Source organism: Myxocyprinus asiaticus, chromosome 40 (genome assembly GCF_019703515.2).
Source record: "Myxocyprinus asiaticus isolate MX2 ecotype Aquarium Trade chromosome 40, UBuf_Myxa_2, whole genome shotgun sequence".
Lineage (NCBI taxonomy): Eukaryota > Metazoa > Chordata > Actinopteri > Cypriniformes > Catostomidae > Myxocyprinus > Myxocyprinus asiaticus.
Genome location: NC_059383.1, coordinates 11,608,692 through 11,636,247, shown reverse-complemented (window position 1 = coordinate 11,636,247; position 27,556 = coordinate 11,608,692). Strand labels below are relative to the sequence as shown.

At 36.9% G+C, this 27,556-nt stretch overlaps 1 protein-coding gene across 1 annotated transcript in view; it reads left to right on the top strand.

Annotated features, from left to right (window-relative positions):
- The window catches only part of LOC127431053 (dachshund homolog 2-like), a 228,797-nt gene that overhangs the window by 86,987 nt on the left and 114,254 nt on the right, over positions 1–27,556 (top strand). The window contains exon 2 of the mRNA XM_051681278.1: positions 20,093–20,208. Coding sequence (XP_051537238.1) covers positions 20,093–20,208 — 116 coding nt within the window. The remainder of the gene's footprint in view (positions 1–20,092; positions 20,209–27,556) is intronic.

The following is a 27,556-nucleotide window of genomic DNA, read 5'->3' as shown; positions in this document are numbered from 1 at the left end:
ATTATTGAACATAAGCCAATCATTGGCATACAGCAAGCCATTTTTGCATGTGAATTTGTCATTCAGTCAGAAATGTATTATGAGGGCTCGTCTAAGGACCCGTCAGTACACACCTGCATCAGACGGATGCTTTTGGAGCGTCACACTTTGGTTGCTTCGCGTCATAAACATACCATCTTTAGGTCGCTGTGCCAAGTTAAACATAGATTAATACTTAGAAGAACACGTCTTGAGATCCCTTAGTTCAAATTTGTGCTCCATCAAGCTGTGTTTTGGATGCAAGAATGCAATGCATGCTGGTGTTGTGCTGTCTGCTCTCTGAAGGGTTGGTTTGTTCTCTGTATAAGCTGTGCATTGCCTATACAGCTAAAGTTTTGCTTACTGCCCCCTGGAGAAAACAGGTGGTACTTCAAGCTTGTACTTCCTTATTACGGTCCAGGGACATGATTAATTACGTTTATTTTTTTAACGCGTTATTTTTTATACAATTAATCGCACTGAATTTACGTGTTAAATTGATAGCCCTAGTAATGATTCAATAGTCCACTGTAAAACGGCAGGAGATTTTGCCCAACCTTTAATTACAGCATTTCCAAGGATTTTATGGCATGCATACTTGCCTCAATGTATAATATAATTCATCATAGAAAACTGTGCGATTAATTAGTTAAAACATTTTATGGATTGATAATATTATATTGCATTGTATTACAGAATTACATTATGTCGTCCATTCTTCTCTTATATATCTGCATTGCTATAAGTTTGGCAAAAACTAAAAAACACATGTCACTAGACCACTACTTGTCTCTGTGGTGCATCTTTATAAATGATCTGTCGTATAGTAGGTGTGGATGGTTGATAATGTAATCTGCTTATCTCTAAAGTTAGTGTGTTTGGACTTACACTGCTTGTCTTCCACACTCATACTGTCACTTTACACCTTACCTACCTGTTGGCTCCTATTGGAATGCAGCCATGCTTTGAAATATGCAAGACTGGCCTTGACAGAATTACAGGCAACATCTGTCCTATGCTAAACCATCATTCGACAAACCCACCCAGATTTGATGAATATCAGCCAATAAGAATGTGTGACTTGTTCATGGCATGTGACATTACAAAACAGACTCCCATGTACAGCTATAAAAGAGTATAAGAGAAAGATAAAGTGTTGGATGGAGTGAGACTGAGAAACAGGTGGAATGGAGAAAGAGATAAAACTTACAGACTGATATGTATGTGTTTACCTTGTGTGCTTGTGTGTGTTGAACAGCATGGGAAAAACAGACAGACATGTGAAGATGGTGTGTGTGTGTGTGAGAGAGAGAGTGAATTGAGATAAGGTATCTCTCTGTCTGTTTTCTCTCACACAACGGAGGCCTCGACATGTGCGTCCGCTCACCGTTAACAGGCTATCAGAGCGGGTCTCATTGCTGAGATGCTTTGAATCTATCACGTCTTAAGCACAGTCGGGCACATTGTGTCCACGAGCTCATATGTGCTTCTGCGCTATGGGTTAAATGGAGAGTGCGCTGTTTATCAGAGAGCTGCTATTTTTAAGAGCCGCATATTGAGTTGTATCTCAATGAGCTGTCAAGTGACGACAGCCTCTCCTTCCTCTTTCCCATCCCTCTATCTCTTTCTCTCTGTCCATTCCTTCATGTGCTAAATCACAGGCTTATCACATGTTCAGCTCAGTCAATACAGACTTGTAGAGACAGAGAGATGGAGAGCTAGAAAAAGGAAGTAGGCACATCTAAGGATTAAACTGAATTCAGCTGGAACACAAGTACTGATGGAGGCTTTTAATACGACATGAAATAGCCTGTGGCCGGTTGCATAAAACTGTTTTAGACTAGTCTTACAAGTTAGAACTTTTTCGGTAAGTTGCATAAAAATTTAGATCGGTATAATTTAAGATCAAAATGTAAGACTGCATACTACTAGGCTAACCTTTGTTACATTCCATATTGCCATGGAAAATAACCGTCAGCTGAGCTGGTGGGAGCTTCAGTTGAGGCCTGAGAGAGACTTGAGTTGAGACTTCAACGATGGTAACAACATTTCTTGTGTTTTTTAATATTTGAGTTAAAATCACAATATTTGTTAATTAGAATCAATTTTGAAGCATTGTATTCTTCTAATAAGCAAATATTTTCAGCCAATCAAAACTGTATTGAGCGTCCACAGTCGGCCATTTTTTTTTAAGTCGTTTGGTGTCTTATTTTTCCCACAATGCAATGCGATGTCTTTGTAAAGACAACTGTGAGCTTGTTTTATGCAACAGGCTTTCTATGGCGTCTTTAGCTAGTCAGACTAATTGTTAGACAAAGTCTTAAAAGTGCTATATGTAAGATTGACAACAAGCGTTTGAAATGGGTACTGCAGTCCAAATTCAAAATATTGGAGAGTTGTCTGCCCCGCCCCAGACTCGAAGCTCATGCGGGTTGCCAGAATGAGGACACGCAACAGACAAATTAGCCAACTCAGCATCTGTTTTAAAGGATTTCTGGGCTTTAAGCTGTCTCCATCTTCCAAAGGCATCTCCAATATTTATCCTTGTTTTACTATGCCTCTGGTCATGGTGGTTTTTAGACGGATGGTGAGGCTTTTTATGTCGGGTGGAATCTGTTATCTCTGATCCAGTTCGTTTGCTGGCTTCCATGGCTGCAGCACGCAGTGTTGTTTGCCTGAGAACTTGTTCAAATCTGGCAATCCGGTGGTGTCTAAATACTATTGGTGAGTGGGCAGTGGGCGAGATCACACAGGTCAAAACATAAACAGAAATTCCGGCCCGGAATGGAAACTTCAAGTAGAATATACTGGCTGTAGCATTGTTATCGGAGAAGCCAGTATTTCAACTTAGCATGTTTCCTAATTCTCTAATGACATGTTATGGTCATTTTATGATTTAGTACAGTAAAAATTGTATATATAGCACCTTTAAGTTAATGACTATGTTTATACAACAGGCCCCTGATCTCATGAACATTACGTGACCATGGCAACATTTGGGGGGGATGGGGGGGGGGGTTCGCACCAAAAGCAAGTGAAATGGTGTCGTAATGAGACAAGATTTTTAAGGTGAATATTAGATGGAGGTTTTAATGAGTAAAATGAACCTCGCTAACCTAAATCTTTAACCTAAACTAAATCAATAGTGTCCTAAAAGCAAATTAGAGGTGAGCAAAACAGACATCCTTACCCTTAAACAACACCTAAGCATAACAGATAGTGTCCAGAAACAAAAAGCAAAATGAAAAGCACATTTTCTGAAGCAACCACGTTATCTCGTCTCAGCTTAAATGCTTGGCTGGTCTTGAACTGCAGATTCCCAAGTTCAAAGTCCAACACTCTATGAGGTGAGCAACCATGCAAGCTAATCATGTTGGAATAAGTGTGTAAATGTTGGTGAGTCTGTAATACAAGCGTTAAAATTTATAGTTTTTCAAATGATGTTTTAAAGTGCTTTGATATCATAGCATAGCAGTGTGTGAGGCTTACCTTGTCCGTAGATACAGACAGATTCATTGAACGACTTCATTGATTATAATAGAAGCAATTTCATATTCCTGCTGAGGAAATAAATGTGAGCACCTAAACTACGATATAATTTCATCGCCTCTCTCGCATAGACGCTCGGTAATGATAACATGCCTGGATGAGTCACTTCAGGTAAACTTTTGATGTTCTTTGAGAAAATATGTAAGCTCAGAGCCTTATTTAAAGGATCCGGTAATGATACCGGAAATGCTTCAGGATCAGTAGCATTCTAATTCCTTTGTTTTTGTTTAAAAAAACCTTTTAGGGGTAGGATTAGAGTTTGGGTTAGTCTGTAGTATTTACATTTAATATAAAAATAAAAATTATGAACGTCTATGGTACTGTATGTCTTCATTTAGACACAAATTGGACAAATTAGACATTTAAATGCAGTAATGCAGTCATATACTGTATTGCTGAACTATACAGGAACCCTCAGTAATGAATCAGATAATCATTCAGACATTTGTAAATGAAAGTTCTTGGAAGAAAACTGTCGGTTAATTATCCTTTATTCAGTTTCTACTTTTTTATATAGCGTGTGGGAAAAGATGGTAACACTTTGCAATACGGTTCCATTTGTTAACATTAGTTAATAATATTAGTTAACATTAACTAACAATGAACAATACTTTTACAGCATTTATTATTCTGAGTTAATGTTAATTTCAACATATACTAATACATTTTCAAAAGTTATATTTCTTAACATTAGTTAATGCACTATAAACTAACATGAACTAACAATGATCAATTGTATTGTCTAACATTAACAAAGAATAATTAATGTTGTAAAATTATATTGTTAATTATTTGCTCATGGTACCTAATGTTAACAGATTTTTTTAACCTTATTAGAAACTGTTACAGAGAATATATTACAGACTTTAATGAACAATTTAGCATTGTCTGATTCATTTTAGAACATTTTTGCAGTTCGTCTGGATGACTCGTTTCAAAATCTCTGCAATTCTGTGAAATGTTTTTAAATATGGCGATATACAGGAGTAGGGCTTTGTAAAAGTATACATTATCGAATTTATCGTGATCATGAACTATCCTGAGATCGATCATTTACTTTTGCTATAAATTTACTTCAGTTTTGGTTGTGTCGATTATTATATCTGTTAAATATATTGCAATTGAACTGCATTGTTTGGCCCCTGTTAACTTTTTTAATTAATATTTTTCATAATGTACCAAGCTAGAAGTTTCTCGTCATAATTTACAGCGTTAGCTGAGAGAGAATGTCTATCATACGCCCATAAATTTGACATTATTACCAAAATACATCCAATTGAAACAGAATCTAATCAAATCGAAAATGAATCAAGACCTTGTGAATCGGAATCTAATCGAATTGGTAAATATTTAAAGAATACTACATTCTCAATAATAGCTGAGAGTAATACACTATTTAATGGTAGCTGAGCGCACAATAAAATTAACCAAAATATTTAATAATCGTACATGCAAGGCGTGTCAAACCTCGTGCATGACATATGTTCATAAATCTGTAGGGTTTTCTGCAGAATTCTGCAGGCACAAATTCCATGCAGGCCTGCTGAATAATTGTTTAGCTGCATTTGTCAAGGCCTTCTGTGTCATTTAGAAATAAAGATCATCTTACTGGACGTCCATATTGTTATGGATATTCATATACACACAGGCTCCCGTGTGCAATCAAATGATGGCTGATGTCATGTGCTCCTCGGATTTGATTGATGGCTGAAGATAATGGCTCACAAACAAACTCTCCCTCTCTCCCCCTCACCCGCCCAACCCACCATGAATAAGGCAACACCTCTCTCTCGCTCTCTCTCTCTCTCTCTCTCAGAGCAGAGGACAGCAGGGGGGAAGACATCTGACATTTATTCAATACCATCAGTAGCTCTGTAGTGGCATTGCTGAGAGAAGGAGGGAAAAATTATGATCGGCGGTTACTTAAGCTAAAAGCTACACGGTGTCAGACAGAGGCAGCACTTAAAGAAATCCAGGAGTGCAGATTCTTCTTCGGGAGATGCTTCCTTTGATTTTTACCTTTTTTCTTTTCAGTTTTTCGTGTTTCTGTGATGAGACCGAAGCTGTCACTGCAGTTTTTGCATGAATTAATCTAGAGGTTAATTTTCAATAAAGCAATTAGCAAACGAAAATGTATTAGTCTGGACGTGGCCTTAAATTTAATGTAGAATGTGTGGTTCCAGGTGTGTGTTTGTACTAATTTTACACGGATTGGAACTCTCAGCGCAGTCTGAACTATCCATTTTATAATAAAGTAATAAGCCGGCAGAGGCCCTGTGTTACAGTAATTTTACCATATAAAAAGAGGTTCTAAGGCACAATGTGAAGAGCAGTACAACAGACAACAGCACTATGAAAAAGGATATGTTCAGTAAATAGTTAAATATAGTTATATTAAGAATCAAAATGAACAATTATTCTGGCAAGTAATATAGTAAATTAGCCTAACAGTAAACTGTGTTTGGTTACCATGCAATGTAGACATTTTTGCGCTACAGTAGCCAACTGTCCTTTATTAGCCAGGATGTCACAATTTTTGCTTATTGTCTTGTATTTTAGTGGCAAGACACTCAAAAAATCTTGTATTGAAGGCTTTGTGTCCCATATTGAAGCGCAAACATGCCCCAGTTGGACAGCGAAACGCTTGAGGGGAACCCCCGTTCTGAAGCACTTAAAATGCTCAAGCATCCTGTATTCACGTGGAGATAATTTGGCTTGCCTACCTGCCGCATACAGTATATATAGAATGTATATATAGATGCACAAGTAAGCACACTGTATACGAGTATTTTGCCATGGCTTTGAAGTCAATTCATCAAACGTGCATCAAAACTAACTTTAACTAAATTTAAAGCAATGATTTTAGCTTGATGCTAACACTTACTTGCAAGCACAAACAGTTACAACAAGGGGACTGTAGTATTAAGATGCAATTGTACAGTATGTCCCAATACGGGGTTCTAGCTTAGTACACACTCAAAAGTATGTACTTTTCCATCCCCAGCGCAGTGCATACTTGTAGTGCTTATTAGAATTGAACTCCTGGGATGGATGAACATGTTCACCCTTTTTGAAACGGTTCCTTGCACACAGTCACACCAGGTTTTTTAATAAAAACTTGAAGCAGAGGAATTCTCTAGTTAATAATGCAGAACAAAAGCAACATTGTGAGACAGGCTTGGAGGTCTGGTGCTGTGCTCAGGTCAGCGTGTGTATGTGTAAAGTACACACACAAGAAAAGATGCCACATAAATGGGACTCCATCGCTCTGAGCGATTGACCTTTGACGTTGACATCCCAGGAGTCACCATTTATAGTTGCATTTTGAAAAACACACCTTTGTTTACAGTCATTAACTCATCTGAGGTCATCTGTTATGATCTCAATTACGACCCACTCCACAAAAGATATTTGGAATTTTATAATCAAATATAAGTAAAGAGACAGGCCTCCAATTTTCTATAATTTCACTAATATACTTGAGGTTACACTGTAGGTCTAATAACATAACAGGTGTCTGTTAAGTCTTTGTTTGGTTCCCTTAAAATTTTTGCATCTTTTACAAGTTTTACTTGGCCAGGGATTATTAAAGGGATAGTTTACCCAAAAAATAAAATGTGATCATTTACTCAAACACGTATGACTTTCTTTTATTTAACACAATACGAGATGTTTGGCTGAATGACAGTAAAAATAAAAAAATCATCATATAAACATTACAGCCACTTCGAAATTCAACTTGCCAACAAGTAGGTGGTTGGAGACAGTTGTCCAATTTCTTCTTGGCTGCCCTGTACTTGGCTTGCATCAACCCTACAGCGAAACCACTAGTTATGGTTAACAATAGTCTTCATGTGACAACTGCAATCAAGATAATGGAACACAGTGTGAGACAAGCCTGTGGGAAAAACAACAGCCCAACACAGCCAAATCACCTCTACAAAATTAAAAGCATTGGCCTTTAATCTGAGCAATATTGGATGGTTTTAGAAGAAAGAGTGATGACTAACATACCTTGTCATGAATTGACCTTGTCTGTATTGAAATTCATCTTTAATTTGGCAGAAAAATAGTTGGTTTCGATTGTTTGAAATAATAAACAACAATCCATTTGAGAATAACAATAGAGATGTGATATCCAAATCTTACATGAAAATTATAGATCATGGTATCTAAATGTTACATTTTTGAAAATTACAGTTCTAGCCCCTTGTAACTCAATTGTTTTAATATTTGCATCTGAATAAAATGAAAGGTGACCTTAGACTAGAGCAAAGTGTGGACTAAAATCAATACTGTTTTGAAAGTGAGAATAGAGCTTTAGTTTATGGCAGTTTGAGACAAGACAGCTTCAAGCACAGTGTATGTGCAGTATGTGCACGAGAAAGGATTTCAGTAGTATTGGTTGAATGCATGGACATATGGAGACTGACTCATCTTGGGCATCAGTGGGTACCAGGAGCCCCATCATTCTCTCTCTCTGTCTCTCTCTCACTGTCTCTCTCTCTTTCTCTCAGTGCTGGCACACTGGTAGCTCCTCTCCCTGGGATACTCAAGCCTTTCAAACATGAGTAATTGATGAATTGTATGCAATATGCAAATGTGAATGCATAAATCTCCTGACTGACAGCTTAATTTATGTGAGCCTTTAAGAATGCAGGATTAGATTTTAATTAAACATCTTCAAAGGCACCCTGACTTGTACATTTTTCTCTTGCCTCAGCTGCCGTCTTTGTTGTTGTTTAAAACGTTTTCCATTATAATTTTGGAAATCTGATTTTGTTTTCTTGCCCCAGCCCCCCCTCCAGCAATGGTCCAACTTCTGCCCTTTACTCCTTTTTGGACCAAATATTATTATGAACATGTCTCGCCAAAAGAGAAGATTAAAACCAACTTTGATTCCGCAAAAACAAGGCCACGTATCTAAGGCACTTAAGACACACCCACTCATAATAAAGGGGCATGACTTGATACAACTAGCTTAGAAGTTCAGTGTGGTAAATCTGTCCTCTTTGTTGTTGTTAAAACGGTTTTCCATTATAATTTTTGAAAACTGATTTAGGTTTCTCACCCTCCATCTAGCCATGGTCCAGTTCTCACTTTTTCTATGTTCACTAATTATTATGAACTAGTCTGACCAAAAGAGAAGTTTAATACAAATGTTCAAATGGAATACTCATCAGAAAAGGGTCATGGCTTGAAACATCTAGCCTAGAACTACTTAATGTGGCCCTGCCCCTTTCTTCTTTCTTTTCTACTTCATTGACTCAACTAGACAAGCAGGTGTCGCTTGCTCATGAATATTAAATAAGGCAGTTTAAAAGATGACAAGAGTACAGTTACACAATTCTCTGTCCAACTTTTGCCCTTAACTCATTTTTGGTCTAAATACTGTATCAATATGTACAAGTCTCGCCAGAAGAGAGATTGTAACAAACTTTGATCCCGCAAACAATGTTTCAAACACTTACATTAAGCCACTGCCAGTTCAAGGGGTGTGGTTTGAAACACCTTGCTCAGAACTGCATCTGGTAAAGGTACTGTTTTGTTGTTTAGACTGTTTTACATTATAATTTTGAAAATAAAATTTCTTAAAAAGGGGTGTGGTTTGGGACACCTAGCCCAGAACTTAAATGCGGCCCACCCCCTCCTTTTCAACTACACTGTCTTAGCTAACCAAGCAGGTGTCAGCTGTTCATGATTATTGAATAAGGCCATTTAAAAGATGACAACGTTACAATTTACACAGTCCAACTTGTGCCCTTTACTCTTTTTTGGACTAAATATTATTATTATGAATAAATTATGCCAAAAGCGAAGATTACAACAAACTTTGATTCCACAAACAAGGTTTTAGACTCTTCAACCACGCCCGCTTATAGTAAGGGGGTGTGTCTCGATTAAACTAGCTCAAAACTTCCATGTGGCAAAGCTACCACAGCTTGTCATTTTAATTTTAGAAATCTGATTTTCTCACCCCTCGTCTATCCACGGCCCAACTATCGGCCTTTACTAGTTTTAGGACTAATCATTATTTTGAACAAGTTATGCCAAAAGAGAAGAATAAAGCAAACTTGGAAGCTCTTAGATATGTAGGCCACACCCACTCATCAAAAGGGGCAGGGCTTGAAACATCTAGCCCAGAACTTCATATGTAGTAGAAAAGGAGGAGGCGGGGCCACATGAAAATTCTGAGGAGTTGTCTGATCTTGAATATTGTATAAGGCCATTTAAAAGATAAAAAAGAGCACATTTACAAAGTCAATTGTTAAGGAAAATGTGGTTAAAAAAATTGGGGTGAAAACGTGGCCCATCCATTTATATGGAGGCCCACCCAAAAGTTATTTCTTGGCTACGCCCTTGCTTTAAAGCTCTTAGACTCTCCAGCCATGGCAGTTCAACTCACCCAAATGGGTGTGGTTTGAATCACTTAACTCAGAACTTTAACGTGGTCCCCCCCACCCCCTTTCTACATCGTCTGCTCATGGATATTGAATAAGGCCATTTAAAAGATGACAAGGGCACATTTATGAAACTGGGAGGGAATAAAAAGTGCTTAGTAACCCAGTTTATTCTCCAGCAGAGTGCGGTGCTGTCACGAGGGATTTGAGCAGAGTGATTGGTTGAGACGAGCGCACTGACAGGGTTTTCTTCTCTGGCATGTGGAACGTGCAGTAACGTGTGAATGACTTTTCACTGCCATCTGTTTCTTCAGCCCAATGGGATAAAGGAATGAGAGAAGAGAATATGTATGTGTGTGTGTGTGTGTGTGTGTGTGTGTGTGTGTGTGTATGTGTGTGTGTGTGTGACTGTATACTCACAGCTCTTCACTGTCTGTCGCGGCTGTAGAGAACACACATGAGTATCGTGCCTGCGAGTGGGAAAGGGACATGAAAAATATTTCTAAACCAGGGAATTCTCAGAGTGTAAAAGGCTCAGTTACAGTCAGATTGACTGAAGTTCACAGGGTGGTGACTTGACTTATACGCAGCTTTCAGTCAACCATTCAAAATCTTTATCCGATTAATCAAGCAAATAATTGTAAGATTAATTAGTGGTCAAAGTAGTTGTCAGTTGATGCACAACTTAAAACCACATCCTTGTTCTAAATAGTGTTCATACCAAGTCACATATTTCCTTACAATCAGAATTTCCAGGACCCTTTCTGAAACTTTGTTTGAGCACATGATGACTGTACCTTTCCAAAAGCGCTCTTGAAAATGAAAGGATGGGTTTTATATAAAGGAAGCACCTGTCACAAGCGAGGAAAGAATGGCTTGGCCTTTAACAATACCCAGTCAAAGTTGATCTAAATAAGAAAATAGCTTTAAGAGTCCCACGGGAGTCAATTGCCTGTTCCCGCGCAATCGCCTGACTGCAGAGTTCTAGCGACTCCAGCGTGGACATTTTTTCCGATCTTGTTCTATGGGCATGCCTCGCCCAGGAATGCATGAAAGAAGCATGTGAGTTGGATGCTCCAAATGAGGGAAAAATTAAACTATTCGTTCCTCTACAAACACAGTTACGTAGACTGTCAGAGGAAACTGCTGTTTTGCACCAGGTTTCAAGCGCTGGCGGAAACATTTCCTTAAGTGTCTCTAACAGTCGCTGATGTGTGATTTGAGATTTGTAGTTGTCGTCTTCAAAGGCAGAATCTTTTGGCATTTACTGTAGCTGATTTGTCTTCCTGCACTAAGTTAACCCCACAGAATCATTTGCTGCCCAACTATGTTGTTCTCTAATTCGCTTTCCTCTAAGGAAATGGAGACGTGTTATCGGAACACTGAGGTAATTGATTGTTTTTTAGTGCAGCTTTTGTCAGAATGATATAAAAATCAACTTTGAAACAGATGACCACTGACCAAACAAGCTCAGACCTTTAAAAAAAAGAAAAGAAAAAAAGTTCAACCAAAAGTTTTATTTCCATTGTTATTTCTATAACCTAATGTCTTTCCAATCCCATATTTTTTTTTTTTTTTTTAAAGAATGTTCATGCTGCTTTTCCTATACATTGGCTCAGCCAATGGTGTGAGTTTGGGGCGGGACTATGTGTTTGACTGACCAATGGAATATGGAGAGTGTTTTGGAAACCTTTTTGACAACAGTTCCGTGTGGTACATCTAGTGGTATAGAAACTACACACTTGAAACATTAGCAGCAGCTTTTGTGACTTTCAAGCGGACCAATCCCACTTATGAACAAGATTGTAAACAAAACAAAAAAATAGTTTGTTAAACTGTTCCAGAATAATTTATTTTATCAGCACTACAATGAAATAGTGCTCTGGCAAACTGTCTGCTGTCGTTTTTTTTTTTTTTTTTTTTTAACAGTACAGTTAACGCCATTGACTGCTCTCCACTTACAGGCACTACAACAGTTCAAGTGATTCATGTTGATTGCCTCTCTTTTTCACCACACTCCACTGTTCATAGTTTTTAATTGGATTAGTAATGTGATGGTCCGCAATGCTTCCCATTTGCCATGGATCAAGACAAGCTTGTCAACAACTAGTGAGTCAAATAGGGAACTCTGGGACAGTGAAAGGGGTAAGTCTGTTTAGTGACATATGGAAAAAGCTGGACACTGAAGGGGTTGTTTGAAGTTTACCATTGATCTGCTTGTCCAGTAGTGAATATGCCATTTATTGGAGTCGTCTGACTGCAGCATTGCTTCAGTTTGTGAAATTTAGATGCTTAGAAACAAACAAATTTGCACATAACTAAGGATTTAGAGGGAGGCTGTCTTTTAGCGAATAATATAATCCAGCGCAGAGCATTTTTAGGGATGTTAGGGATGTGCCATGGTGGTCGACTAATCAACTAGTCATTCAACAGCCGAATAGTCGATTAGTGCGGTCGACTAGCATTAAAATTTTTAGTGGTGGTGGTTTTGATGGGAGACGCAATTCTCAAAATAATTGAGAGACGCCACTGCTCGGAGAGTGTTTTTGAGTGATTATAGCTTGCTGTGCTTAACAATGAATAGCAGTCAACATGGTAAAACTGCAAGAAGTTTTTATGCTTTAAGTTTTTTTTTTGTTTTTTTGATTTTTCTCCTTTTTCTCCCAATTTGGAATGCCCAGTTCCCAATGTGCTTTTAAGTCCTCGTGGTCGCATTGTGATTTGCCTCAGTCCGGTTGGCGGAGGACGAATCCCAGTTGCCTCCGCTTCTGAGATCGTCAACCCGCACATCTTATCACGTGGCTTGTTGAGCGCGTTGCCACGGAGACATAGCGGGTGTGGAGGCTTCACGCCATCCACCGCGGCATCCATGCTCAACTCACTACGCGCCCCACTGAGAACGAACCACATTATAGCGACCACGAGGAGTTTACCCCATGTGACTCTACCCTCCCTAGCAACCGGGCCAGCTTGGTTGCTTAGGAGAACTGGCTGGAGTCACTCAGCATGCCCTGGAATTCGAACTAGCGAGCTAGCGAACTCCAGGGGTGGTAGCCAGCGTATTTTACCACTGAGCTACCCAGGCCCCAATTGTGTGTTTTAATCATTGTCACACAAATCACAAGTACAATTGCTGATTCTGACTTTATAAAAACGTATTTTTCACTCTATTATTCACCACCCGCTATGTTATGATATCAAAACACTTTTACTTAAATGCATGATTTGAAAAATGAAACATTTTAACACTTCTATTACAGACCCACCTACATGTATACACTTATTCCAATACCTTCAGCTTGCTTGGTAGCTCCGACTGAGTGTTGGACTTTGGGTTCGATGGCCGTGGATCAAATCCAGCCAAAGATGCAGGAAAGTGAAAGTGACATAAAAGCGACACAAAGTTACGTGGTTGCATCAGTTCATGTGTGTTTTATTTTTTATTTTATTTCAAATTTGCATTTTAAAACACTGCATTTCGGTTAGGGTTAGGTGTTGGTCAAGGGTAAGGATGTCTGTTTTGTTAAACTCTTATTTATCTTTTTGGACACTATTGGTCAGGTTTAGGGTACATTTTTAGGTTAGGGAGGTATGTTTTACTTATTAAAGCTAGGGTGTGTAATCCAGAGTGGCTAGCAGTTAGCAAGCTAGCTTTGAAAACATAGAGCCTGCCCTCGCTTCAGAGGTGTCTCCAAAGCCACGCCTCCTCTATCACACATGAACACATACACAGTGCATAGTCTAAGCGCCAGGAGGAGAGACGTGTAGGTGGAATCGATCGCAACGGTTTCAGATTACCTCATGTCTCATTCACAGGTTAGACATTACAATAATAATGAACGTAAACAACTTATTTACTGTTATTATGTTTTAATAAAAAAAAAAAAAAAGAAAAAACTGTTTAAAAAAAGGTAAAAACATCACATTTCGCAATAATATAATGTCATAAGTTATTTATTTATTTATTTATTTTTTGCTCGCTCTGCACAGCGTCAAGGAACCTGCGCTGATGACGTATGATTTTCTGCGCGAACAAGTTGTGCGGCGGTATGCAAATATAGATTGACAGACAGGAAGGACATCCTATAATTACATTCGGACCGAATGCAATGATTGGTCAATCATTTTTTAGTCCTGTCCCTTCCACAGAAGATATATATTTTTTTACATTTAGACCAATTAAATTATTGATTGCTATCAGGATGTGAAGAGACTTTCAAGCAGTATAACAAAAAATGTTTCTGGAAAAAATTGCACACCCTAGCTTTAAAATGTCCATCTAAAATTCACTTTAAAAATCTCATCTGATTACAACCTCATTTTGCTCTGTTTTGGTGCCCTCCACTGGACATTTCACTTGAAAACTGCAGCCAAACGTTTAAGCATGTAATTTGAGTTATGCAAAAATGTTGCATTGCTCACAGAAATTTCATGAGACCAGGCTGGAGTCAACACTGTCATAGAAGCACGAAATGACATGGCTGATTTAGCAATTGAGTTGTTCATGTCACATTTACTTTTTATGACATTATCGGTTAGGTTTAGGATAGGGAGGTAGGTTTTGCTCATTTGTTCAAAACTCGATAGAGCATTAATATCATCTGTTTTAGTAAAAATATAACTCTATTTGCGCCACACAGTGGACATTACACATCTGAACTTTCACAATATACGTAAGGAACCACATAAAATCATCTATCTTTTTATATTTTCATATACCATAATACTTTTTTTTTTCTAATAAAATAAATAGGTCACCACAGTTACGTAATTTTCATGAGATCAGGCTGGGGATATCAATAGACTTTTTGGAATGACGCATTGTCACTGTTTCATTGCTTAAAGGTGCTGTAACCAATTTTATTGTTCTGAAGCTTTCAAGTGACTGAGCCGTTGAATTAGCCATGCCCCCTTCGTTCCGAAACCCCGCCCTCCAAAGATAATTTTGAGAAAAAAACTGAGCAAAAGAGCAGCTTTGTTTATTCCTGTGGCTGTCAAATTCAACAGTGGCACAATAGTGCCCTCAGCTGACAAACATTATGAATCATAGCCTCAATGATCCGCTTCAAATGAGAACGAGCAAAATGATTGACAAGTGAAAAGTGTCAATGTCCTCGGTTCACAGACACATTTTTGTTTGCTGTTTACAAAGTCTACAGCTGTCACAGAGACCGCTGAGATATCTCAGCACACTCAGTTCATTAATATCTTTTTTTTTCTTTGCATACCTTTCCATGAAAAAATGCTTACAGCACCTTTAAGCAAACGACACATAGGCATCCAAAAGTATAAAAAATTTTAACTCATTTATTAAGCACAAGCAATCAAATTTTGTGTAATCGTTCATAAATTTGTTGTTACAAACATTATTGCATAGAATTGTTTGCAACAATTGGACACATTTTATTTTAGTGTTCATGATACTGTAGGTAATTACGGAGTAATAGTAATGAACTCCATGTAGTCGCTGTGTAATTATTTTTTAGAGCTTCTTGTACTTACATATTGTTATTGTTATTACCGTGGTCATTATTAATAGTAACACGTAATATGTGTTACATGGACACTGTAAAATTGTAAATGTGTTACCCAATTTATGTGTGAATGGATTAACAAACAATACACAGAAATTAGTTTGCTCATGGTGTTCGCTTAGCTGGCGAAACACTGACAATACAGAAAAATCCAGTTTTTTAAAAATGTTTCGTAGGCTGAATGAACGGCACATCAAATTAAATATTTTGTCTACTCTGCTATCACACTCTGCTATGGGTGACTTTATTGTAACTGAAACATCTGTATGTAATCGAATGAGTCAAAACATTTCTAAAGTCAATTAATTTAACTACACCAGTTAAAAAAAAACCAGTTGATTAAATGTCCTTTTGCAGGTGTGCTTGGTGTCCTTTTCAAGGACAAAAGATGTTGTTGTTGTTATGTTTACACAAACACACCATCATCAGCTAACGATTTATTAATTCTGCTGCCACTGACCACCCTTTTTTTTTTTTTTTTTTTTTTTGCTGCGATTATAAGTTAATTGGTGATTCTGCTTCTGTTTGTGTTTGTTAGTGCTGCAGTATTAATAGAACGATGGAAAACACTTGCTACTTGATGTACTTGGACACGATCCAATGATATGCAGCAGTAAAATTAGCATTTTGCTTTTCTGGCTTATTTTGCTCCGCCAGCACCCTTGTGCGAGGTTCGGACTGTCATGTACCTGTCTCTTTGAAAGCCCGTCTCACAGAGGAGTGTGAGAGATAAGTGTTTGTATGTTTTGGGTTGAATAATTTGTCAAATGTGTGTTCGACGTTATTGGGAGAGAATTTTGCACTGTGCTTGTTCGTATTTGTAACGTGACAGAGGATGATGTGTAACCGTATGTTTGATTAGAGTTTGTTTGATGTGTCAGAGAGAGAGAGTATGAAATGGTGTGAAATGGTTGTGGATGTTTCATATGAAGTCGATGTGAAACGGCATTCTCAACCTATTTGACTAATAATCCTTACTAATAATTACTACTAACATTTTTGCAACAGGATTTTCAACAAGAAAAGATGGAGGGTGTGGTATTAAGAAATATTCTTTAAATCTTGTTTAAAACACACATTTCAAGTTCATACACCTGCAATCTTTGTGTCCATGATGGTTTCATACATTTTTGATAAACATTTATACACTCAAAAATTTTTTTTAATATAATTACATTTTTTTTATACTGAATTGAGCAATATTTAACAAAATAAAAATAAACCGAAGTAAAGTTTTATTAATTTAATTTTGATAAAAATTACACAATTCAATTTAATGACATTTTGTTATGAAATTGAAATGCATAAATCTTTAAAAATAGGCTTAAATAATTTTTTTTGGTGTGCATTTTCTACAAAAAACAAAAAACATTACTTTAAAAATGTCATGGGGTGTTACTCTCTATTAAAAGGTATTAAAATACTTTCCTTGCTCCTTAAATACGTGAGATTGTACACAACTTAATCAATAATTTAACAAAGTTTTCAAACATATTATTTCAAGGCAAAATACTTTTTTACAAACATGGCCGTAACCAGCAATGAGGTCACCGAGGTCTGGACCAAGGTAAAATTTCCATATTAAAAAATAAAAATGTAAGCTATATACAACTGAATGAAAAATCAGCGGTTGAACACTTCTTTGAGTGTCTGCGTGTGTGTTACAGTATAATTCAGTTTAGACAGTGGGCTAGATTGTTTTGTGTCCGCTGGGCGTGAAAGAGTTGTGAATAGGGGTGGGGGTGCTGCCCCTCCCACCCACAACTTCGCATCGTTGGCACTTAAACTGACAGTAATCAAAAATATGCATGTAAACAACGGGCAGATTATTGCTGGCAGCATACCACATTCGGTAAAACAAAAGCAGTGATCATCATTATCTGTAAGTAACATTCCCAAAACAGTAGCACACTACCAGGGATGTGCACATAGATGTGACTGCCCCTTTGCCATCCTGAGCTGCTATGGTGCATCGTGCCCCTCTGGAGAAAGTAATTAATTTGCATATATTCATTTTGCAGACACTTTTTATCCACAGCATCAAAACGATTTATATAGGCTATGGTGACTAGTGCAACACAGTCTGCGTGATTTCTATACATACATATTATTATATATATATATATATATATATATATATATATATGTATACACACTGGTGGCAAAAGTTTGGAATAATGTAGAGATTTTGCTGTTTCGGAAAGAAATTTGTACTTTATTTCACCAAAGTGGCATTCAACTGATCACAAAGTATAGTCAGGACATTACCGATGTAAAAAACAGCACCATCACTATTTGAAAAAATCATTTTTGATCAAATCTTGACAGGCCCCATTTCCAGCAGTCATCACTCCAACACCTTATCCTTGAGTAATCATGCTAAATTGCTAATTTGGTGCTAGAAAATCACTTGCCATTATATCAAACACTGTTGAAAGCTATTTGGTTCATTAAATGAAGCTTAACATTGTCTTTGTGTTTGTTTTTGAGTTGCCCCAGTATGCAATAGACTGGCATGTCTAAAGGTCAATATTAGGTCAAAAATGGCAAAAAAGAAACAGTTTTCTCTAGAAACTCGTCAATCATTGTTTTGAGGAATGAAGGCTATACAGTGCTTAAAATTGCCAAAAAACTGAAGATTTCATACAGAGGTGTACACTACAGTCTTAAAAGACAAAGGACAACTGGCTCTAACAAGGACAGAAAGAGATGAGGAAGGCCAGATGTACAACTAAACAAGAGGATAAGTACATCAGAGTCTCTAGTTTGAGAAATAGACACCTCACATGTCCTCAGCTGACAGCTTCATTGAATTCTACCCGCTCAACACCAGTTTCATGTACAACAGTAAAGAGAAGATTCAGGGGTGCAGGCCTTATGAGAATATTTGCAAAGAAAAAGCCACTTTTGAAACAGAAAAACAAAAAGAAAAGGTTAGAGTGGGCAAAGAAACACAGACATTGGACAACAGATCATTGGAAAAGAGTGTTATGGATCTTAACCCCATTGAGCTTTTGTGGGATCAGCTAGACTGTAAGATGTGTGAAAAGTGCCCGACAAGACAGTCACATCTATGGCAAGTGCTACAGGAAGTGTCGGGTGAAATGTCACCTGAGTATCTGGACAAACTGACAGCTAGAATACCAAGGATCTGCAAAGCTGTCATTACTGCACGTGGAGGATGTTTTGATGAGAACTCTTTGAAGTAGTTTAAGAACTTCTGAAAATTTTTTTCAAATTGTAATAGTAATTTTTCACGTTATTAATGTCCTGACTATACATTGTGATCAGTTGAATGCCACTTTGGAGAATAAAAGTACCAATTTCTTTCCATAAGAGCAAAATCTGTACATTATTCCAAACTTTTGGCCGCCAGTGTATATATATAAATTCTGATACAAGTAATGGCCAACATTGCCCAATCATTGCCAACCATGTTAAAATAAAATGTTGCATTATAAATTCTGAATCTAAGTACTGATTATTATTGCCCCATGTCTACCAAACATGTTGAGTTTTGCAAACATCATCTGCAGCCTGAAAGTGAACTTTTGGTTGGAAGTTTGGAATGAATGCACTTGGCTGCATAGGAAAGCTATAGGATGCTCCCTTGCTGCCTATGTAGTGAATGACTTAACCTCCCAGTGTGCTGTCTGTCTGCTGGTCTCAGATCAGTTCGAAATGCACCTTATTTTCATCCTAACTCCATATAAAGCCTCTGAAAGCAACATTTTCTAGATTTTTTCAGCATTTTTAATTGATTTTCAATGTGATAACACACAGTAAATATAGGATTTCTTAGGAAAAATAGCCCTATAGTCCACATCATTCGTCATTGTGTTTAGCATTGAGCCGTTTTGCGATAAATTGCTTAAAACAATTTTTTAATTACATATCGGATGAAACTAGAGACTCTAATCTTTTGACAGATTTCAATGTAAAACTCAATTAGGTTTCTTACCAGATGTAGTTTTGTTGGACTTTCTCCCAAAGACGAACTCTGCTGAGATGGGCGCCATGTTGTTTTGTCACATGACTCGATGCATCAAAAGTTAACCTTTTACTGACAGTTCAGAGTGTCCTGAACTGAAATCAGTTGGTTTAAATGAAAATGAATTATGCATAGTGTGATGAAGGATGCGGGGTCGCACAAGTTTAAAATTCACACACAGTCTTGAGGGTCCATAAAAACTATTTTATTTTATTTTTTTGGCTAAATGGGCAAACACATTTTTTTCACTCCTTTTTTCTTTTAATAATAATGCAAGATTATTCTGCATTATTTATGCCAACATCTCCAGACGGTTACACCACATGACATTTTTTACTTAAAGCTCCAGAAAAAAATATCAAAACAACTTTGAACTCTGAAATCGAAATCACATTCATCATAGAAGAGGTCTATTCAAGTAATTGTTTTGTTTTTATGTATTTTTGAATAACTTAATAGATCTTCACCAAAAAATGAATATCCGTCATTTACTCATCTTCATATCATTATAAACCTGCATGACTTTCTTTCTTCTATATGCAAAAATGCAGAAAATGTATTTCATGTCATTAAAACACCTCTGTCATCTCTCTCTCCAGTTCTCGGCCTGGTCGTCCCCCCAAGCGTTCTCTCGGTGTGGCGATGCAGGACAGCTCACGTTTGCTCTCTCACAGCGTTCATGGCCTGCTTTCTCCAGGTCTGCTCTCCCCGACAGGTAAGACCACCTCTCGTACTGCTCACACACCTGGAAGATCTAAAAATACCAGCCTCACCCAGCCATGAATGATGCATCCAAGCAGACACTTGTGTAAAAATATTGTTTAGTAACATCTGTGCTTGAGCGATTTCAGTTTATAATTTTTCATTTTATCTTTGGTGGAATCTGGATAGTTTGTAGTGTTTGCTATGGAAAGCATCTCTTTTATTATTGCTCATTATTATGGATAGGTTTTTTTTTTTTAAACCAAGGATCAGAATATCTTAGAGACTTACTTTTTTTTTTTAGCTTGTAAGCAACTGCCTATAACACCTTAGCAACCACCTAGCATTGTCCTGACAACCACCCAGAACATCTTAGCATAATGGTGGAAAATTTTGCATGGATAAAAAAAAAGTAAAAATCTATCTTTTTATCTGTGTTGTCTTTCTCTCTTTTCTTTCTTTCTCTCCTCCTCCCACTCCTCCACCTTCTGCAAATCAGCTCATATTGATTTTCCCCCTCTGTCCTTCACTGGCCACCACTGCATCTCAAACAGAGGTTAAACTATTGGATTTCTGTAGCCTCCTTTGCTGTTTTCCTGCACATGCATTTGCTTTCTCTCTCGCTCTCTCTTATCTTGATCCCTCTTTCATCTCTCTGGCCTTTTGAATACAATCCTTTTCAGAAGAATTGTTTTAGTGCTTTAAAACAAAATCCCAAACCACTGGCCGCCACCTGCATGTTTGTGAGAACATGTTTATATTTACGTCTAAGTTTTGATAAACACGCAAAAATGCAAGTGTACTGTGGGGTTAAAAAGTTGTAACTCCAGTTGTGAAAATGCTTTTCTTTATTTTTCTTAATCTATTTTTTTCATTACAAATTATACAGTATAATCATCATTCAAATTTGAGAGAAAATTTGACTTGAAAAATTAACTTGAATTCCAGAAATGTGAAGTATTTTGTTGTGTCCCCCTTTTTATTTTATTTTTTTCCTCCTACATTTTGTTTTATTTGCCCATATTTTGTTTTGTCCCCCAATTTTTTGTTTGTCACCCTGTATTTTGTTTTGTCCCTCTGTGTTTTGTTTTGTCCCCCTGTATTTTGTTTTGTCCCCGTATATTTTGGTTTGTTTCCCTCTATATTTAGTTTTGTTCCCATGTATTTTTTTTTTTTATCCTGTATTTTGTTTTGTCCTCCTGTATGTTGTATACCCCCCCCAATTGTCCCCCAATATGTAATATTGTACATTGGATTTTGTTCCCCCTCCCCCCTGTTTTTTGTCCCCCTATATTTTGTTATGTCTCCCTGTATGTTGTTTTGTCCACCTGTGTTTTGTTTTGTCCAATATATTTTGTTTTGTTGCCGTTTTCCCCCCACACTGTATTTTGTTTTGTCCCCCTATTTTTTGTTTTGTCCCTGTATATTTTTGTTTGTTTTGTTCCCCTGTATTTTGTTTTTCAGCCTGTATTTTGTTTTATCCTTCTGTATGTTGTATACCCCCCCCCCCCACACCGCATATTATGATTTGTCCCCCAATATTAAATTTTTTACCTTGGATTTGGTTCCCCCTGCCCCCCTGTTTTTTTATTTGTATTTTGTTTTGTCCACCTGTATTTTTTTTGTCCCCCTGTATGCTGTTTTGTCCCCATATATTTTGTTTTGTTTCCCCATATGTTGTTTTGTCCACTTCTATTTTGTTTTGTCCACATGTATTTTCTTTTGTCCCCCTTTAAGTTGTTTTTTCCCCATATATTTTTTGTCCCACTATATTTCCCCCAAAGTTTTTGTTTTGTCCCCCTGTATTTTGTTTTGCCACCATATTTTTGTTTTGTACCCCTGTATGTTTTTTTGTCCCCCTTTATTTTGGTTTGTTCCCTTAAATTTTGGTATGTTGTTCCTCCTGTATTTTAATTTGTCTTCATATATTTTGGTTTAGTGGAAGCAAGGAAATTTGACATTTTGTACAAAGGAGTTAACAAGGTCAGCGTCACAAATTTGTTCATTAAATAGTGACCTACTGTAGAAATAGTGAAGAATCTTAAATGATTCTTATTTAGTTTACATTGATACAACTTATAATTTTTTTCAAATGCTGAAGCTTTCTACAGTTATTATTTCCAGGTTTACTGTAAACAAGATTTTGAGTGTTTTTATGTGGACTTTTAAACCTCATTGTACATCTCATTTTATGTTCAATGCTGTAATATTTTGCACTGATATATCATGTTCACTATCCTCGTGAAGTAACAGTTACATACCAACTGCTCGTTAATGTTAACTTTGCTCTAATACATTCACGTCATGTTCGTTGTACTCCGTAAGCCAGCATTCCACTCCTTCCCTTTTAACTTGGGCTCACTAAATTGCTGATGGTAGTGGCAATTTAGCTCTCACAATGGCCAGCGAGCATATCGATTGGTGCTGTACGAAGTAGCCGGAGCAGTCCGTTAGCCGGCCCTGCTGATTGATTTTAGATGACTCTGTTGTTATTTCTGCTGGGCGACTCCAGGAGGGGGGAAGGAGCTCTTTAAAATGTTCGTCCACATTTCTCTCAATCCCTCTGCTCATCAGGGAATGGCAGGACGTTTGCCATCCCCTCAACGTCAACAAACGTCTGACTTTGTCGGATGTGATGCAATTTGAGAACAAAGTTAGTTAATAGGGACATAGATTAACTATTTTGTGATGCTGTCTTGGTATATCGTACAGGTAATTAATTTCTACCAGTGGCATAGCATTTCTTTGTCATTCTTTTTTATTTTTAGAGGAATAGTTCACCCAAATATTTAAATTCTTTCGTCATTTACTTATCCTCATGTTAATAAAAAACCCTGACTTTCTTTATGACCTTTTTTTCTTTTATGACTCTCAAAAGGAGATGTTTAGCAGAATGTCCAGGCTGCTCTTTTCCATAAAATGAAGGTAAATAGTGACCGGGGGTGTCAAGCTCTAAAAATGACAAAAAGCAACAAAAAAGTAGTCAATACAACTTGTATGCTATATCTCAAGTCTTCTGAAGCCTTCTGAAGTAACTTTATAGTTTTCTATGAGGAAAAGACAGAAATTTAAGTCATTATTTACTTAAAAATCTTTCCCTCCGCCATAGCTCTCAAAGCTCTTTCGTGCTTCCGCTTATTTGAATTTGCCACATTGTGATCGGTCACGTGATGTTTTAAAACAAATGGCATTCTGCATCATCGATGTCAAACTTAATGCGCCGCATACATGTTAATGTCATGCAGTGATGCTGGTATGGAACACCATGAGGGTGAGTAAATGATGGCAGAATTTTGGCGAAGTTTGAAGTTTTTGTGAACTGTTCCTTCAATGATTTTCTGCACAATCCAAAGTTTAGTTAAGTTTAGTTTATATATATACTGTATATACTGTATGGTGTCACATAGCTAACAAAATATATCATATAGCCAATAACTTTAAGTAGATTTTATCCAGCTGGTAGTTTCTGGCATTATTTATGCAAATAAACAGAAAAGGAGGGAACATTTTTGGATTCCCTCCAATTGTGTCCTTAATGCTGCATTTTTTTTTCTTGCTGTGGTTCTGCGCATAAATCCACGATTCCTGAGATTTCATCACTGCTAAATGAAATAACCTCCAAATGCATTTAAGAAAATCTCAATCTATTCTCTGTGACAGCAATATGAACATATTGTGAAACCCGAGTGGCTGAACTAACTCTGTTGCCGAGTAATCGTTCACTATTATAAACAGTCACTTGCATTTCTTGATTTACTGTTGTATCTTCACCTTACAGCACAAAATGCACAAGCAAATTTAGTCAAGCAGCTCAAACAATTCAAAGCAGTCATTTTCCATACATCGTTTGACATTTTGCGCAATTGTACAGCCTTTCCATTTGAAATACCTTAAATAATACAGTTTTTACTGTATCTAACTGCTTCAGTGCTGAAAATCTTAACTTGTAAATGGGACACAATGATCAAAGAAAATGACTACATTTGTGATTATTCAAATCAAATGTTTTAATTTGCAACTTTTTAATTGAGACAGAAACGAATGGAATTATTAATGGCATAATTATCATTTAGTGTTGATTCTAATTACATTTGTCCTTATTATAGTCAGTAATTATGTATTTTTAATGAATACATAAAATGAAATAACTGTTTTAATAATTATAACTGGTATTAAAAAAGAAAAACAACTTGCTATCTATAACGATATGTTCAATCATATACTTTAAAAAAAAAAATCTAAAGAAAAAAACTATTTTGATAGTGAATGTGCAGCCATACATACAGTTCACTTCAAACATACTTGTTTATTTGATTTTGTTATACGTTTGAGGCATCTTAACTATTAGTGCATTCTATGGCAGCATTACAAACAAATCAGCAGATTCTGATCAGAGTTGTCATTTAATTATTAACAGCTATTTGTGCTGTTATTTCCAACTAATGCCATAATTAGGCAGAACAAAGTGGCGGCTCGACTGATCCAGCGCTCAGTAGAGGATATCAACGCTCACCAACACCTTCAGAGAAAGAAAAACAGCTAGAGAAAGACGTCTCTAGAGAAATGAAGCGTTTTCTCTTCTTTCCGAGCTCTCTGCTGTGTTTCATGTCAAGACAGAGCATCTAAACGAAGTAGGGGGTGGTAATAAACCAGGTGTAGTTGTGAAGTTTGTTTTTGCATTTAGTTTCGTGGATTGCTGTTGACAGAAACATTAGAAGCTTGTGGCAATGTAGTAGAGAAAAGAGAGAGTGAGAGTGAGAAAATGAGAGCAAGAAAGAGCTAGTGTGAACCTCATATGGTTAATATATGGTTAAACCAGTGCCAGAAATTAACTATTTATTTTTCTTTATTAAGGGGCAATGTTTGCCTCCTGGAACTGATTTTCAGGGGCATATTCTACATTTATGAGAGGTTATTTTTCACACAATGTGTCACCCTTTATGTCCCACGCTTTAATTTAATACATTGATTGAAATGGTCACTAGAGCATCTAATCTCAACTAAATACGGCTAGAATATCACGATATCAATCTTCCCCCCATGTTGTAAATATGTGGGTTATTTTTGTAATTTTTTGCAGGCATTAAAACAGGACTTAAAGGAATACTCCATATTCAATACAAGTTTAGCTCAATCGACAGCATTTGTGGCATAATACTGATTACCACAAAAAGTAATTTTGACTGGTCCCTACAATTTATAAAAAAAAAAAAAAAAGGAAGCAGCAAAAATCGTGGTTACAATGCAATTTAGACTCAATTAACAGCATTTGCTGCATAATGTTGATTACAAAAAAATAACAAAATTATTCCAACTAGCGGAATCATTTCGACTTGATTATTTAAAAAACCCCAAAAAACAATGCTTACAGTAAGTGACTTACAATGGAAATGAATGGGGCCAGTCGCATAAACGTTAAAATATGTTTCAAAAGAATAGCCACAAGACGTTAACATTTTAAATGTAAACACGATTTGTGTGTGATAAAAATTTTTACTGTACATTTACATTTACACGATATCCAATATAACTTTGCTGTTATAACATCCAAACCCTGTAATCCTGGTATTGCATAATTTAGGTTAGGAAGTTATTGTGTCCCAATAAAATCATGTTAAAGGGATAGTTCACCCAAAAATGAAAATTCTCTCATCATTTACTCACCCTCATGTCATCCCAGATGTGTATGACTTTCTTTCTTCTGCAAAACACAAACAAAGATTTTTAAAAGAGTATTTTAGCTCTGTTGTTCCTCACAATGCAAGTGAATGGTGACCAGAACTTTGAAGGTCCAAAAGGCAGTATAAAATTAATCCATAAGACTCCAGTGGTTTAATCCATGTCTTCTGAAGTGATATTATATGTGTGGGCGAGAAACTGATCAATATAAACATCCTTATTTACTGTAAATCTACACTTTCACTAACATATTCTAGTGTGGAATTGATTTTCACATTCACATTAAGCCACCTACTAGTTGGCGCTGGTCAAGGTTGGAGATTTATATTAAAAAAGATTAAATATTGATCTGTTTCTAACCCTCACCTAATATATTGTTAAGAAAATATGGATTTAACGACTGGAGTCGTATGGATTACTTTTATGCCTGCTTAAGGCATTTTTGGATCTTCAAAGGTCTGGTCACCATTCACTTGCATTGTGAGGACCAACAGAGCTGAGATATTCTTCTAAAAACCTTCATTTATGTTCTGCAGAAGAAAGAAATTCATACACATCTGGGATGGCATGAGGGTGAGTAAATGATGAGAGAATTAACATTTTTGGGTGAACTATCCCTTTAAAATTTATACTGTTAACATCTTGTGACAGTTCTTTTAGCATTTATGAACTGGTCCCCATTCACTTCCACTGTAAGTGACTTACTATAATCGTTTTTATTTTTTATTTTATATATATATATATATATATATATATATATATATATATATATATATATATATATATATATAAACAAAGGGCAAGTCGAAATTATTATTGTTATTATTTTATTTATTTTTTGTAATCAACGTTATGCCGTAAATGCTGTTAATCAAGCTTAACTGGTATTGAACCTTGTACATTCCTTTAATATCCATTATAATTTTGCTTGTTTTAAGGATGTTTAGAAAGTTTTACTGGAAAACCAAGAAAATGTTTATTTGCATTGTTTCCAGCTCACTCTCTGTTCCGGGTCTGAGTCTGGGCCAACCGCTGATAACCGATAACTGATGGGTGGCACTGATGTGAAATGTCTGCGAAAGGACACTCTCTCAAACTCACACATTCCCACACACACTTTCCCTGCCACCGTCCTCATACATACACGCTTGTAGAAAACAACACAAACCTGTCCATACACACACACTTTCTGTCTCTCTCTGTTTTTCGGTGGGTAAAAACAATTGCAGGCCTAGCTGGTGACTTTGATGAATGGCATGTCCCTTTGGGGAGCAGTTTCTCCATCTGTTTATCCCCCCCTCCCCGAACACGCTCACACACACATGTGCAGAAACACACAGCGCACTCAGAGTATTTAAGACTGCCGCTGGCTCTGTCATGCACCTGTAAACACTCTCGAGCGCACAGCACTCAAGATATCTTTTTCAAGTACCTAGAGTCTTGTTGTAAACCACTGTTTCTACATTATTTAGTACAATTAGTACTCTGTGCCACTATATTCTGTCATAATTTACTCACCCTCATGTTGTTCCAACAGCTTGTTTACAGTGGTTCCCACTAGTTCACGCAAGAACTTTGGTTGTTTTTTGGGCTAAACAAAACAAGTTCTTGTGTGAATTCACGACCCACTAAAAAACAAGCTCAAAGCGCAATGGACGACAAAATCTTTGCTATAAAATAAC